Genomic DNA, 13,084 nt, shown 5'->3' on the forward strand with positions numbered 1-13,084 from the left:
AGACCTGATTCTTAATGTTAGTATTCCTTTAACTGACTGATTCACAAACGTCCTCTGTGTCTTGTGACCCTTTCACGGGGCTCTCATCCAATTAATTTGGTAGAAATACATACTGTGTCAAGACTCAACAAACCTCTAAAACCATATTTAGTTATGAAATGAAAACGAGACTCGACAGAACTCTTGAGTGCGGTCGGTTTTTATTACAAAATGAATAGCATCATGTATAAAAAAAGAAAAAACAAAAACAAACAGGTAATGCTCTCAATATAACCTCTTTGTAGTACTGTAGTACTGTAAATATGTTTGTGAATGCTGCTTTAATATATATATACTGTATATCCATAAAGATCTAATTGTGAATGAGCATGCTGTGTTTTCGATGATCGCGTTCTGCTTACTTTCAAGTCTCTCAGGTTCTCAGCACTTGTTTTGACAACTGAGATCAGGTTAAGGCAACTCAAAACCTGCAACCAATACACACTAACCCTAATGCGTGGTACTGCGGCGCGTTACAGTGTCTGCAGAGGCGTGCATCCGTACAATAACCAGTGTCTGCGTGACATTTCCTGACGCTTCCTGCCACCCACTCCAAAGCGCAGTAAGGGCGTGGCACAGACAGAATCAGCAATTCTTTTCTCCCTTTGGTCACCTGGACTGGACCTTGGATGCCGGTCACAGTTGAAGGCAGTGTCTCAGACATGGCAGAGGTTGTAGCAGGCCAGGGGCTTCTCCAGCACGTTGTCTCCGTCCACCTCGTACACGTAGTCGCACCGCTGTGTGATCAGAGGTGTGTCGGACAGCGCCACGCTCTGATTGCCAAAGGAGATCACTGTGTCTCTCTGTGTGGGAGACATGCAGCGTTAGTTAGGGTGGATGTCTGAATGTGAATGACTCGAGGCTTAAAAACTAAAAAATGATACCACGAGAGTTAAGAAGATAGGCCGTGTAACTGAAAGTCAAGCAGCTATATTTTAAAATACACGTTATTTATACTTTTAAGAGTGTGAATATGAATTCTATTGCGAAATCACATTTTGGAAAACATGTTACTGCACAAATTCTGATGCCTAAAGTTTAGGGTCAGCCACGAATGGAAGGGGCCGAAAGGGCAAGGAACCTATTGTTATCCTTCAGATTATTATTATATCTGTGGCGATATTGGCATAGTTCCCGGACCCGTGCGTTGCTCAAGATCTCTGTAGCACCCCCCTAAGGTGAAAACAGAGGAAAAATTGCGTTCCAGATGTTTGAAACCAAGACGAACACAAAAGTCGACTGCTACAATGGCCTCAACTCAACAGGAAGTCGGCCATTTTTAATTTTTCCGGCCATTTTGGCGAGAGTAAATGAGCGAACTGTTGAGTGAGGGAGACACTGAGGTTAGGGAACTGCTGCACTATCCTATTCCATCCTAGTTTATTTCTGTGAAGGTTCTTGTCTCTTCAGGAGTATAGATGTGCTGTCGGCAACTGGTCGAAAACATTTCACCTAAACAAATATCAGCTCTGTTGAAAATATTTCTGAATACTTCTCTTAGAAATGGATCAAATCAACTTTTAACTTAAAAAAAAAAACAGATTATATCTGCTCTAAAAGCATGAATATTATCAATATTATATCTTATGGCACTCTAACGTCCAGTCCTCCTCACCCGTTTGGGACCTCCTCCATTATTGGTGGCCGTGGTGGTGGCAGCAGCTGCGGCGGCAGCGGCTGCTTTCTCAAAATCTTCCCTGCAAAGATGAGCCATAATCCCAGCGGCTAAAGCGTCGCCGAGAACATTGATCATGGTCCGGAAGCGGTCGCTGAGGGAGAGAGGGAAGGAGTCACTCATACATTGTCCCTCCAAACACCCACTGAGGCTCCAAGACGGCAGTAATTATTAATCACAACTCTTATCAACACACACACTAACTAACGTGGCACAGATCTGTGCCGCAGGTGCACCCATGGTCATTTGGTGTGGGAATAATACACAACTCCTTATATGGGGGTGTGTGTTTATAGGTCACATATTCAGGCTTTAGAAAATGCCGCTTTTTTCTGTCTTATGTGTTGTCGAGTCAAAGTTATGATTCACTTTACATCGCATTTTTAGTGGTGATGTAAAGGAACAATAATTGTGCAGAAGTCACAAAATTATACCGTTTTTCTTTTAAATTTTTGTTCATAAAAAAGGATATAAGACACTGTATATTGCACATTCGTATAGCCTCTGTATAAACTGTACGTTTAAACATAGTAATGGAAAAAAGCAGCCGAAATTGTGAATATTTTATGGTTCTTTAATGCTTAATTAAAACATTTTTAATTTATGTTCTTGTATTTTAGCTCTACCTCTTATTTATCATGTCATGCAGTGGTAAATAGTTCCGAGGAAACTCACAGAACCCAGTCGATGGCCACAATCAGTGAAATGTCGGCAGGCGGTAACCCCACAGAGGTCAGAACAATCACCATGGTAACCAAACCCGCTTGAGGTATCCCGGCGGCCCCGATGCTAGCAGCTGTCGCTGTGATGCTGAAGAGGACAAGAGAGGTCAAGACATTGGAGACGAAGAGAGTTTAATGCAAAGAGAGAGAGAGTCTGTTCTCACCTGATGGTGACCAGCTGGCCAAAGTCCAAGTCGTACTCATTGACCTGTGCGATGAAGATGGCCGCCACGGCCTCGTACAGCGCCGTCCCGTCCATGTTGATGGTCGCTCCCACTGGCAGCACGAAGCGAGCGATCTGTCGGTCCACGCCGCAGTTCTCCAGGAGACACTTCATGGTGATCGGCAAAGTGGCCGAGCTGCAAAAGGAAGAGGACACAGAGGACACAGAGGACACAGCATTACATACTGTGCTCACTGGAGAGAAGGGACACATGAAACCATTCACTCTCACACCTACGGTCAATTGAGAGTGTCCAATTTACCTTATCCCCATATTGCATGTTTTTGGAGCGTGGGATGAAGCCGGAGAACCCGGAGAAACCCCACACACACACACTTGCACACACTGCAACTACATCCATGCCATTATCCAAAAAAGGGAAATAAGTGAACAGCATTCACAACGTTCTTTATTGTCATACAGTGTATTGTCAAACAATGACAGAACACAGAACCTGTCAGATAACGTACAACATTAATAACAGTAAATAAAAATACAGTTGGGAAAGCGGCGCCAACAGAGAGCTTCGTTTGTGCGTGTCATCTACTCGTTGCAGACGGCTCAAGTGAATGGTAATGAATACATGAATGAATGAATGACTAGAACAACTTTTCTCCTTTGAAAATGAAGTGTGAGGGCAGATGAAAGGCAGACTACTTGGATCACGCACAGATAAAAGTCGACTGCATGGTTACCTGATTACCAAATGTAAACGTTTTATTCCACCGTAATATTGAATCACTGCCAGATATTGGAAGTTGACGTTATCCTGGGAAAAGGGGCAGAAGCGCTCACTCATTGAACCTTTTTTTTTTTAACAATTCTACGGCCATGGAATCAAAATAAATCCAGGCGACCTGGTTATCATGATGCTCACGAGAGGGTTAAACACTTAAAGACGGTAAACGTGTGTGAGACAGCAGAACCAACGGGCAACGATGCTGCTGGTGGACGAGGTCAACCTGTACTCGGTGGTCTTCGTGGTGGTCCTGCTGGTGACCCGCAGCCTGGTGCAACCAACTGTCTTTGTTGCCGCCCTCTACCTGTTTCTGGCCCTGTTGCAGTTACCCCGGGTACCGGTGGGTCAAGCCCAGCGGGTGTTGCACCCCACCAAAGTGTCGGTGGTGGCTCACCGCGGCGGCGGGCACGACGCCCCGGAGAACACGATAGCCGCCATCCGCCAGGCCGGTAAAAACGGGGCAACGGGTGTGGAGCTGGACGTGGAGTTTTCAGCCGATGGGGTCCCGATACTCATGCACGACAAGACCGTGGACCGGACCACCGACGGGTCAGGACCACTCAGCCAGATGAGATTCTCTGAACTGCGTCAACTGGACGCAGTCGCTAAACACCGACTCCGGGACAAATTTGTGGGAGAGAGGATTCCCACTCTGGAGGAGGCGGTGGAGGAGTGCATCAGACTGCGCCTCACCATCTACTTTGATGTCAAAGGTCAACCGGACCAGGCGATCGCAGCCTTCAGAGAGTTGTATAGGAAGCATCCAGTCCTCTACAACAGCAGCATCATCTGCTCGTTTGAGCCGAAGCTGCTCTACTGGATGAGACAGAGTGACCCGCATGTGGTCACGGCGCTGATCCACAGGCCATGGAGTCTGAGTCAGTGCGTGGATGTCGCCCATTATTTTGATTCCCTGTGGAAATACCGCTGGATGACACTCGTCATGGACGTGGTTTTGGACTGTGCCCCCCAGTCTGTGGTGTGGAGGCTCTGCGGCATCTCGGCCTTCCTCATCCACAAGGACTTTGTCTCGCTGAACTTTGTGCAGCACTGGGCCGAGAGAGGGGTGGAGGTGGTCGTGTGGACCGTCAACACCAATGTGGAGAAAAGCTTTTACCAGGAGGTGCTGCAAGTCAACTACATCACGGACAGTCTCGTGGAGGACTGTAGCCCCACAGAGTGTTCTTAGAATTAGTCTCACATACGATATCATTTGAAAAGTGAAACCCAGGACTCTCCTGGTCGCAGAAGAACGTCCGGAGAAGGCAGCCTTTGTTACCTTTGTGACTTACGCCCCGAAACTTTGGCCCACACTACCCTTAGATATCAGGGAAGCCAGTTCATCTTCTAACTTTAGCCTTCAACTAGCTCCTTTTTATTCCACCCTGAGTTGCGTTTCACTGTTTCATTTGCATCTTTTGTTTCATTTCAAAGTGAAAAAGTTTTATTTTTATTTTATACTTTAGACATTTCCTTTTCATTCCACCCTGTATTGTGTTTTTTTTTGTCGTTTTTGCATCTCTTTTCTTTTTAAATGTTATGTTCCTTTTATTGTGAAGCACTTAATTGAGCTGCACTCCTTGTATGAAAGGTGCTGTACAAATAAAGTTTATGATAGTATATTATATTATTATTGTTATTGATATTTATCATGTGAAATGTCACGACTGCTCCTTCTGTTTATGGTAACCTTGCATTTAATCGATGTCAATCATTGTTGTGTAATTCAAAACAATAACTTAAGGTTCATGCCATTGTCCCCTATCATTCACCTTTCAAAATGAACATTTTCTGATTGAATATTGTGATGAAGAACTCACTCCTTACACTTAAATGCAGGTCTCGCGGTGTCTTCGATAATTCTCCAAACTGGAAAGAAAAGTTGTCAAGTGTACGTGAAAACGAGGACGTCAGAAGATCGAAAGCCAATGAAACAGTCTAATGGAGAGGCGGACCAGTTTATAAAACAATTGTGGCTGTAATAAGATATTATTAATGTTGAGGTGAACTGTGGGCCACACCCCCTCCAGCCTGAGTGCACCAGCTGAGGGTGATGATGCTAACGAGCACACACTCAAACACTCACAGACTGACTGCAGAGCAGCAGAGGGAGCAAACAGTTGAGAAGTGACAGAGAGCTGACCTGGACTGAGCATCCAAAACCACTTTGTACGGCATAAAGCTTCTTCAAACAAGGAGGAAGCAGCCGGTGAGCTTTTGCCTGTTTTCTGCCATGTAACCTTGTTTTGTATTTTGAGTTAATGAGCTGGTTAAGGGGTGTAAGTTGCTAACGTTTGACGTTGTGTTTGTTAAACCAAATGTGACACATTTAAAAGCCATGAGAGTTAAACACAATGTGATGGACTTGTTATTGTTGTTGTTGTTATTATTAATACTACTACTACTAATAATAATAACCAGTACAGAACCCGTTCAATATGTTAATAGGTTTTTACTGTATTTTTGTGCGTGAGAGGCATACAACATAATATGTCAAAGATGAGTGGCTTTTTAAAATGTCTTTGATGATGTGGGCATGTGTGGGAAACGTCCTTAAATTATCGCTCGTTTCAATTTGGGACCACCGCATACCTGTGTTTGTTGGCGTGTTGTCGCAAAATCCGCTGACTCATTGTATTGCAGGCACACTGCATTCAGGGAGTCTTTATTGTTGAGGATTCAATTCTGCCAAAAGGCCCTGCTGAGCCTCTCAGGTAGCCCACAGTGCTGTGTGAGTCAGAGGGGGGAGTGGCTACAGTAGAGCAGCGAAAGCCAATGTGTCCTTCTTTTACTGTATTTTTTAATATATTTAACGGTATCTTTTGCATTACTTATCCAAACAACTTGCTTGTGCCCAAAGGAAGACCCCTGTCAAGTTTGAAATCAATCGGGAGATATCCGATTGACAGACAGACATTTCTGCAATTTATAGATAGATAGAGGTAATAATAATAATGAGGGTTGCCGTGGCCACACTGTTTTGAATCTCCAAAAACTTACGACAACTTTTCACCTTAACCCAGTACAAATTGCCGTGTTTTTTTTGTTATTATTATTATTATTATTATTATTATTATTATTATTATTAATAATAATAATAATAATAATAATATCCACAACTTACCTGGATGATGTGGCCAATGCGATGACAAGAGCCTGCAGCAGCCCTCTTATGTAGGGGAAGGGGTTTTTGCGAGTGAAGAAGTAGAAGAAGAGAGGCAGCAGGATGAGGCCGTGCACAAACAGACCGGACAGCACCGTGATGAAGTACATGCCCAGCATCTCTCCCAGGTGAGCTGGGTCGTGCATGTCCAGAACTTTACCAGCCACAAGGAACACAATGCCGAAGGGGAAGTACCTGAGGAGAGGACAGGATTCATTAATTAAAGGACATTTTCTCATTTTGTCAGTCCTACCCAGTGCCCATTGTTTATTGACATTGGATGGCTGTCTCTTAAAGTAAAAAAAATAACCCTTAGTACATCATTTACAATACATAAAGCCATGCGATTGTTTGGATTGTTTATCTTGATTTAAATCCTGGTCTGACCGGGGGTTTTCTGTGTGGAGTGTGCATGCTCTCCACATGTGATTAAGGTATTGATTTATATTAATTTATTCAGTATATTGGTGTATATATTGCAAGGTTTAATTATTATTTATAAGTTTTAGTCTTTTGTTACATGTGCTGCATGTTGCTAACATTATGATTTATTCCACAATTTCTGTTACTTGCATCAATGTGTGCTCAAATAAAATAAAATGGTAGATCTATATTGGATATAATGCTTTCCACCGTTATTTGACACAAACATGACTTTACGAAAACTTGGCCTTGCTTTGCTCAGACAAACGTAATCCCAGATTTAGCTGCCATGTGAAGGAGTACAGACACTTCCCTGGTGTGTTGTAAGAGACTTATTTTTAGGTATAATCCAGCTCTGCTGTACTGTGCTGTGAGCTGTATGTGGCGCTTCCCCTTTCGGTTTGGTTGCGTGACAGTGAGGTTGAGTGCAGCTTTACCACATGGCTGCGTTGATGATCTTCATGACGCACTCGTTGATGCACTGGCACACGTTGACCAGCGGCGCGCCACGTTCTCCCATCTTCCCCAACAGCAGACCTGAGAACAGACAGCACTGTTGACTCATAGTCCCACTTCCCTTACCTCTGATACACAGTCAATAAAATGTAAACGATAACTGATTTAATGATAAATCAATGAAGAATTACAGTTTATAATCACTTTTTTATATAATAAGTAAAAGTCTAAAAATGACATTTACTGTACTTAAGTATCAAAAGTAATTTTCTGATATAAAATGTACTTAGGTTTTAGAAGTAACTGGAAGGTTATGGTTCAATTCATGTTGCAGCGTGTGAATGAGTGAAAACTGTAGTGTAAAGCAGCTCATTGAGACTAGAAATACAGACCATAATACCAACTCTTCTACTTCTTCTGATTTTATTTGGTAGTAACAAGTAACAAAGAGAGTTAGAGGAAATGTAGTGGTAACAAAGTATTTGTACTTTGTTACTTTACAGCACTGTTGTCTGCTGCCGTGACTTTGACAAACAAGAAAGTATCTACAACTTTTCTACAAAAGTTGTCACTTAAAAGTCAGCTTTACTTAAATAACCTTGACATATCCTTAACCATATCAGTGAAGTTCTACATTTGCATGAACACGCAGTAGAATTGGTGCATTTAATAAAGTCTTTAGTAGAATCTTGTGGCGTTCTTACCCATGGTGGCCGAGAAGATGACAATCCCCAGCACATTCATGCCTTTGCTCGTGCTGGGGACGATCTTGTACTTGACGTCTGGCGCGGGCGTGATCTCCAGGAAGACGGGGTGGCCCAGGCGAGGGTTGTGGTAGTCCGGCATGACGTACACATAGTTGACCTGAGACTCTTTGAAATCAGAGTTTTGCACGATGGGAACCAAGTCTGTCCGGTACTGGGATGAAAGAGAGCGACAACAGGTAGAGAATTGTTATTGTCGAGTGTCGCGCTAATGAAGGCAATTTTTACAGTGTTCTCTTTCTGTCAATCTCACCTGCTGAAAGGTTGCTTCGATTAGGTTTGACGGGATCATGTTTCTGTAAAAGGCGGAAAACAAATATAGAGTATTTCACATCATGTCTGTGGAGAGACGGCAAGGCAGATACTGTGGATCCTGTTTGGATAAACTAACTTCCTGTACTTTGTATTTACCTGTGTATTTGACCCTTAACTTTTTTTTAGTGTCTGACTGGACAACATGAATAGTTAATGTTGTAATAATACACTGCAATGACAGTGAATGGAACATTACAATATTAGCTAATATTAATATAAGTTATTTTACAATTAAATTACATTTTGATGCTCACATTTCTTATCCATTTGACCATTTATTTAATCATAAGGTCCCCTGAGATTAACCCTTAGAACACAGAGCATTTCTGCTGCTTTTTTCCAATATACAGTATATACAGAGGTTATAAGAATGTGCAATATAGATTAACACCCCGATCAGGATGTCCATATAACATATAAGGAGTTGTGTATTATTCCGGGTTAAATGAGAGACCTGGCCAACAACAACAAATACACAATACTAAATCCAGCTTAGAGCATCAGTTTAAAATGGCAATTCCACTTTTCAGTTGCACAGTTTTTCGCCAATGTTGTGAACTGTGTTTTATAAATGAAACCAGTACATGACAGTTAAAGGTCCAGTGTGTAACACCAGGGAGAGTTTATTGATGGAAATTTAATATACCAAACAATTAGTATGTTTGTCTAAGTGTGCAATCACTTTAACGTTTGCACAGCCATAGAATCAGCCTTCTATATGTACTCGAGGCAAGGACCTTGCTTTTTACAGGCCGCCATCTTGTGCCACCATGTTTCTACAGCAGCTAAACAGAAAAAAACCTAGTATAAGATGATGATATTAACTTTTTTATTGTTAGTATTCTATGACTTATTTATTTGTGTTCTTATACTTTTGGCTGTTTCAGCTTTATAAATAAAGTTGGATATTATAATACAAATATTTAGGAGTCATGATACCCTATCATGGACACCTCACTTTTATGTGTAAGAGATTTCAGCAGCGTGTGTACTTGAATTTCAGTAATAACGGACAATAAAGCTGTATCGTAAATAAATAATATCCTTTCTGTTTTTATTTAGTGCAGCGTAGTTAAATGATGTGCTTGGGAAATGGAAGGGTGCGGGATGGAGTCCTCTGTTTGTCTCACCATTAGGTGTCACTAATACCTGCACACCGGACCTTTTTTAAATTAGCTCTACGTTGAACAGCTAGAATAAAAATGCTGCTAGAACCATTTATAACGGTTCTTATGCAACACGGGCAAATTGAAAGAGGCTTCTATTTAACACAGCTGTGTTAAATAAGCAGGTTTAACAAGAAGGTATTAGTGGATGGATCTGTGACTTGAATGACCCTTGGTAAGCCTTGGTAAACACACACACACCTGACTGCAGCCTCCATCTCACAGAGCATGTGTAGAGCACTGCACTACACATGCACCTTCTGAGAAAGTGCAGGCTTAACGGATCACAATTAAGTGTTAAATGAACCTCTCTATTCTTAGCTGATCTGCTGCAATAACACTGCAACTGTCTCACAAGCACTTTTCACCCTTATTTTGATTCAACAATGAGGGCAAAAATAGTTTAACGTCAGATGTATGTTCAGATTATTTCATTTGTCATATCATTAAAAATGTTCTGCCATTTTATTTGTTACGCGACCATTTTTGGACTCCTTGTTCGCTCACTTTATGTCGTCATAAATACTTGACAAGGATTTCATGGACTTTCAGGACTTCCAACTGCCTATTTTTTTTTTTTTTTTCCTTTTGGTTTATTTTGCCGTAGGCCCAGCATTGAGGATCAAACTCATCCCTGGAGATTTTGTGATTAGGGAGCTTCCTGTCCCAGAGGATGCATGGCTGTGAACTGGATTGGCTCTTGACTTAATTAGTCTGTACTGGTTTACCGCAGATGCTAAAGGGTGTTACACTGTTAATCCTAATCCTGAAAAACAACTCAAAGATGACGGAGAGGGAAATCTGAAATCCCTTTCCTACTCATTCTTTGACCCCATGTGAGTCATCGTCTCCTTGTTGTTTACTGCAGACTTTCTTTCTCTTCACGTTGCTCTCGGTAAAAGCCGAAGGGCAGGAGGATTTAAAGCTTTAAAGCTGCAGTACGTAACCTTTGCTGTTTTGGACTTCATGTTCTGTCTTTGAACAGAAATGATGGAACATGATTCGTATACTGTGTAGCAGACATTTTCTTACGTTTAAAAGTTACACACTAATGTTTTAAACCACAACGATAGACAGCCACATATCTCCAGGGAGGTAGTAATGTTTGATCCCTCTCCTTGGTAAAGACCCAAATTTCTCCAAAACTAGGAAATGGATTATCATGAATATTGGTGTTGCTGCTGCCCAGTAATTATGAGTAAGCAATTTCATTAAACAGCACCAACAGATTATATTTATCACCAATCCAGTGATATGTCAACCTGCACCCAGTTAATTAGCACCAAAATCTGTGCAGACATTCATGGTTTCCATAAAGGTTGACGATGGGGAGGTATTTTCTGTGCAAATGTCGATTTTTTTTTTTTTTTGAGTTGGAGTAATTCTTCAAAGTGCGCTCCTCACCTGATGAGGTCGAGCAGAGCATCAGCAGAAGTCATGACAGGCCCCGAACTTGCGAGGTGACCCTCTTTCTCTGAGCCCGTCCCTGGGTGGACAATGAGCACCAGCACGATGCCAACGATGACCGCGATGAAGGTCGTCCACAGGTAGTAGGTGATGGTCAGGACACCCAAACGGCCGCTCACCTTTGTGTCCATGGCTGACAAGCCGGACATAAGACTAGATAGATGGGGGAAAAAAACAAGATCACAGTAGACTAGTAAGACATATTGAAGAAAGTGTCATGAATGAAATGTTCAGGAATAAGTCTTCTATATGTTCTTAAAGGAACAGATTCAAAAGGCCTTACTTATGAGAGGTACCTGTGTTTTATGTTTGATGTGACAGTTGCAATAACACCGCATCATTAAATTGTTTATATGGGACAAATTGTAGTTTGTGTTCCCTCGCTCAGCGGGATGGGACAGAATACAACGTGCAGTTTAAAGTTCTAACCGATGAGAACACTGGTCTTACCTGGACGTGATGAGCGGCAGAATCAACATTTTTAACATCCTCATCAGCAGCTCACCAGGAAAGGAGAAGTAGATCTTGGCCTGTGAGTGAGAGAAAAACATAAATATCCATTATAGTGGAATCACCATTAGAGCCACTTTCTGAGAGAAGTTGTATGTACAGACTCCTCATCCATCCATCCATCCATACCTGTGTGGACAGGTTGAGTGACCTCAGGACAAATCCTAGCACACAGCCTGTCACCACAGCAAAGACCGACAGCGTCAGGAGGCCGTTCCTCTTGCAGTAGTCCGCCACATACGCCCTGACCTTCGCTGACACCATGCTCTTCATGCACTTCTTCAATCGCCCCATCCTGATTCAGGATCGGTCCGTATCCCTGTTGGCCCCTCCACCCCCCGCACTGAACACAGTTATCAGGGATGTGCCACTGAGCATGAGGCCGCTCACTATGTGTCCCACAAGACCCGAGGTGGAGGACACCCAGCGAATCTGGATCCACTGGTGGGTCTTGTCTCACACTGAGGAGCTCACCCAGTGATTCATGGGATGGTGTTGTCTAAAAGGATTATCCCTATCCAATGGTGAGAGCGTCTTGTTCATGGCGACTCAGGCTCACTAATGAGGCTAAAGAAACGACTTTAGCACAGATTAGCTCCTCCTTTCATAGACCATTATGACTTATAGTCAAATGCCTCCAAGTCATTCCATTCATTAAACGGGGGCTCTTGCACTTTGACCTCGGTAGGGATAAAGCTGAACCTGCACTGAGTGAATTCTAAATATAAACACATGTCTGTTACATTCAAAGCAATGTCAAATTAGTTCACCCAATGCTGAGTAAGGCTCATTTTTGCCACTTGGAATTGCGTGAGATTTTACGTGGTTCAAGTCTACCTCTAAGAAATGGGACGCTCCTTCAAGAACGTGACTCTCCATTATGTGACGCAACATGCTGTCTACGTGTATGATGTAGCCGCTGTTAGCTGTTGTAGCCCGATGGGAACGAAACAAAGCAGAAACATGTCAGAAAACACCTTTAATACATCTGGGAATACAGGTTGGCCGGTTTATGGTATGCACAAGTGACTGCAAATAAGTTTTGTTGTGGCTAGCTTAGCTACACAACTTGCTAACCAACGTTAGCTGTATGACAGCTAAAAACACAGTAAGCAAACACAATTTGCTTAGATTTTTGGTTAATCTCGCAGTAAAATCGCAGTATAAACTTCACCAACTGCCAGAATCTGGACACCCTGCACCTAGAAGGGTTAAATTGGATTAAGATGAATTAGATCTCATGTCACCCGGTGACATTCCCTTGTTGCACACCGGAACTGTTAATAGCTATTGTTTATTGAGGGAAAATTGCCTCAACATTGAGTTTTTTTTTTTTTTATTATAACTTATTCCAGAAACACCAGAAACCATAAGCAACGAACAAAACATGAAGTAAATGTCTTAAAGGTCTGTCTAATTTCA

The 13,084-nt window shown here is 42.4% G+C and overlaps 3 protein-coding genes across 3 annotated transcripts in view; 1 reads left to right on the plus strand and 2 right to left on the minus strand.

Moving 5' to 3' along the window:
* Positions 1–13,084, minus strand: part of LOC131444868 (immunoglobulin lambda-1 light chain-like) — a 65,950-nt gene that overhangs the window by 49,565 nt on the left and 3,301 nt on the right. The window lies entirely within an intron of this gene.
* On the minus strand, positions 23–12,139 carry slc1a8b (solute carrier family 1 member 8b). The gene is made up of 11 exons (XM_058615555.1): positions 11,792–12,139; positions 11,603–11,682; positions 11,090–11,305; positions 8,458–8,500; positions 8,145–8,358; positions 7,422–7,521; positions 6,523–6,756; positions 2,601–2,795; positions 2,390–2,524; positions 1,655–1,808; positions 23–842 (listed from the first exon to the last, which is right to left on the minus strand). The coding sequence occupies exons 1-11, from the start codon at positions 11,954–11,956 to the stop codon at positions 696–698; spliced, it is 1,683 nt and encodes a 560-aa protein (XP_058471538.1). The 5' UTR covers positions 11,957–12,139; the 3' UTR covers positions 23–695.
* LOC131444866 (glycerophosphodiester phosphodiesterase 1-like) lies at positions 3,361–4,600 on the plus strand. Its single transcript, XM_058615561.1, has one exon. It carries the CDS (start codon positions 3,598–3,600, stop codon positions 4,585–4,587), a length of 990 nt encoding a protein of 329 aa, XP_058471544.1. The 5' UTR covers positions 3,361–3,597; the 3' UTR covers positions 4,588–4,600.

The sequence above is a fragment of the Solea solea genome, chromosome 18, assembly GCF_958295425.1.
Source record: "Solea solea chromosome 18, fSolSol10.1, whole genome shotgun sequence".
NCBI classification, from domain to species: domain Eukaryota; kingdom Metazoa; phylum Chordata; class Actinopteri; order Pleuronectiformes; family Soleidae; genus Solea; species Solea solea.

Excerpts from the sequence above, each read along its gene's own strand:
- slc1a8b (XM_058615555.1), bottom strand. The coding sequence starts at position 11,956 with ATGGGGCGATTGAAGAAGTGCATGAAGAGCATGGTGTCAGCGAAGGTC. Across the intron at positions 8,501-11,089 it reads GCTCTGCTCGACCTCATCAG|AAACATGATCCCGTCAAACC; the intron begins GTGAGGAGCGCA and ends CGCCTTTTACAG. Across the intron at positions 6,757-7,421 it reads ATCATCAACGCAGCCATGTG|GTACTTCCCCTTCGGCATTG; the intron begins GTAAAGCTGCAC and ends TCCTCTCCTCAG.
- LOC131444866 (XM_058615561.1), top strand. The coding sequence starts at position 3,598 with ATGCTGCTGGTGGACGAGGTCAACCTGTACTCGGTGGTCTTCGTGGTG.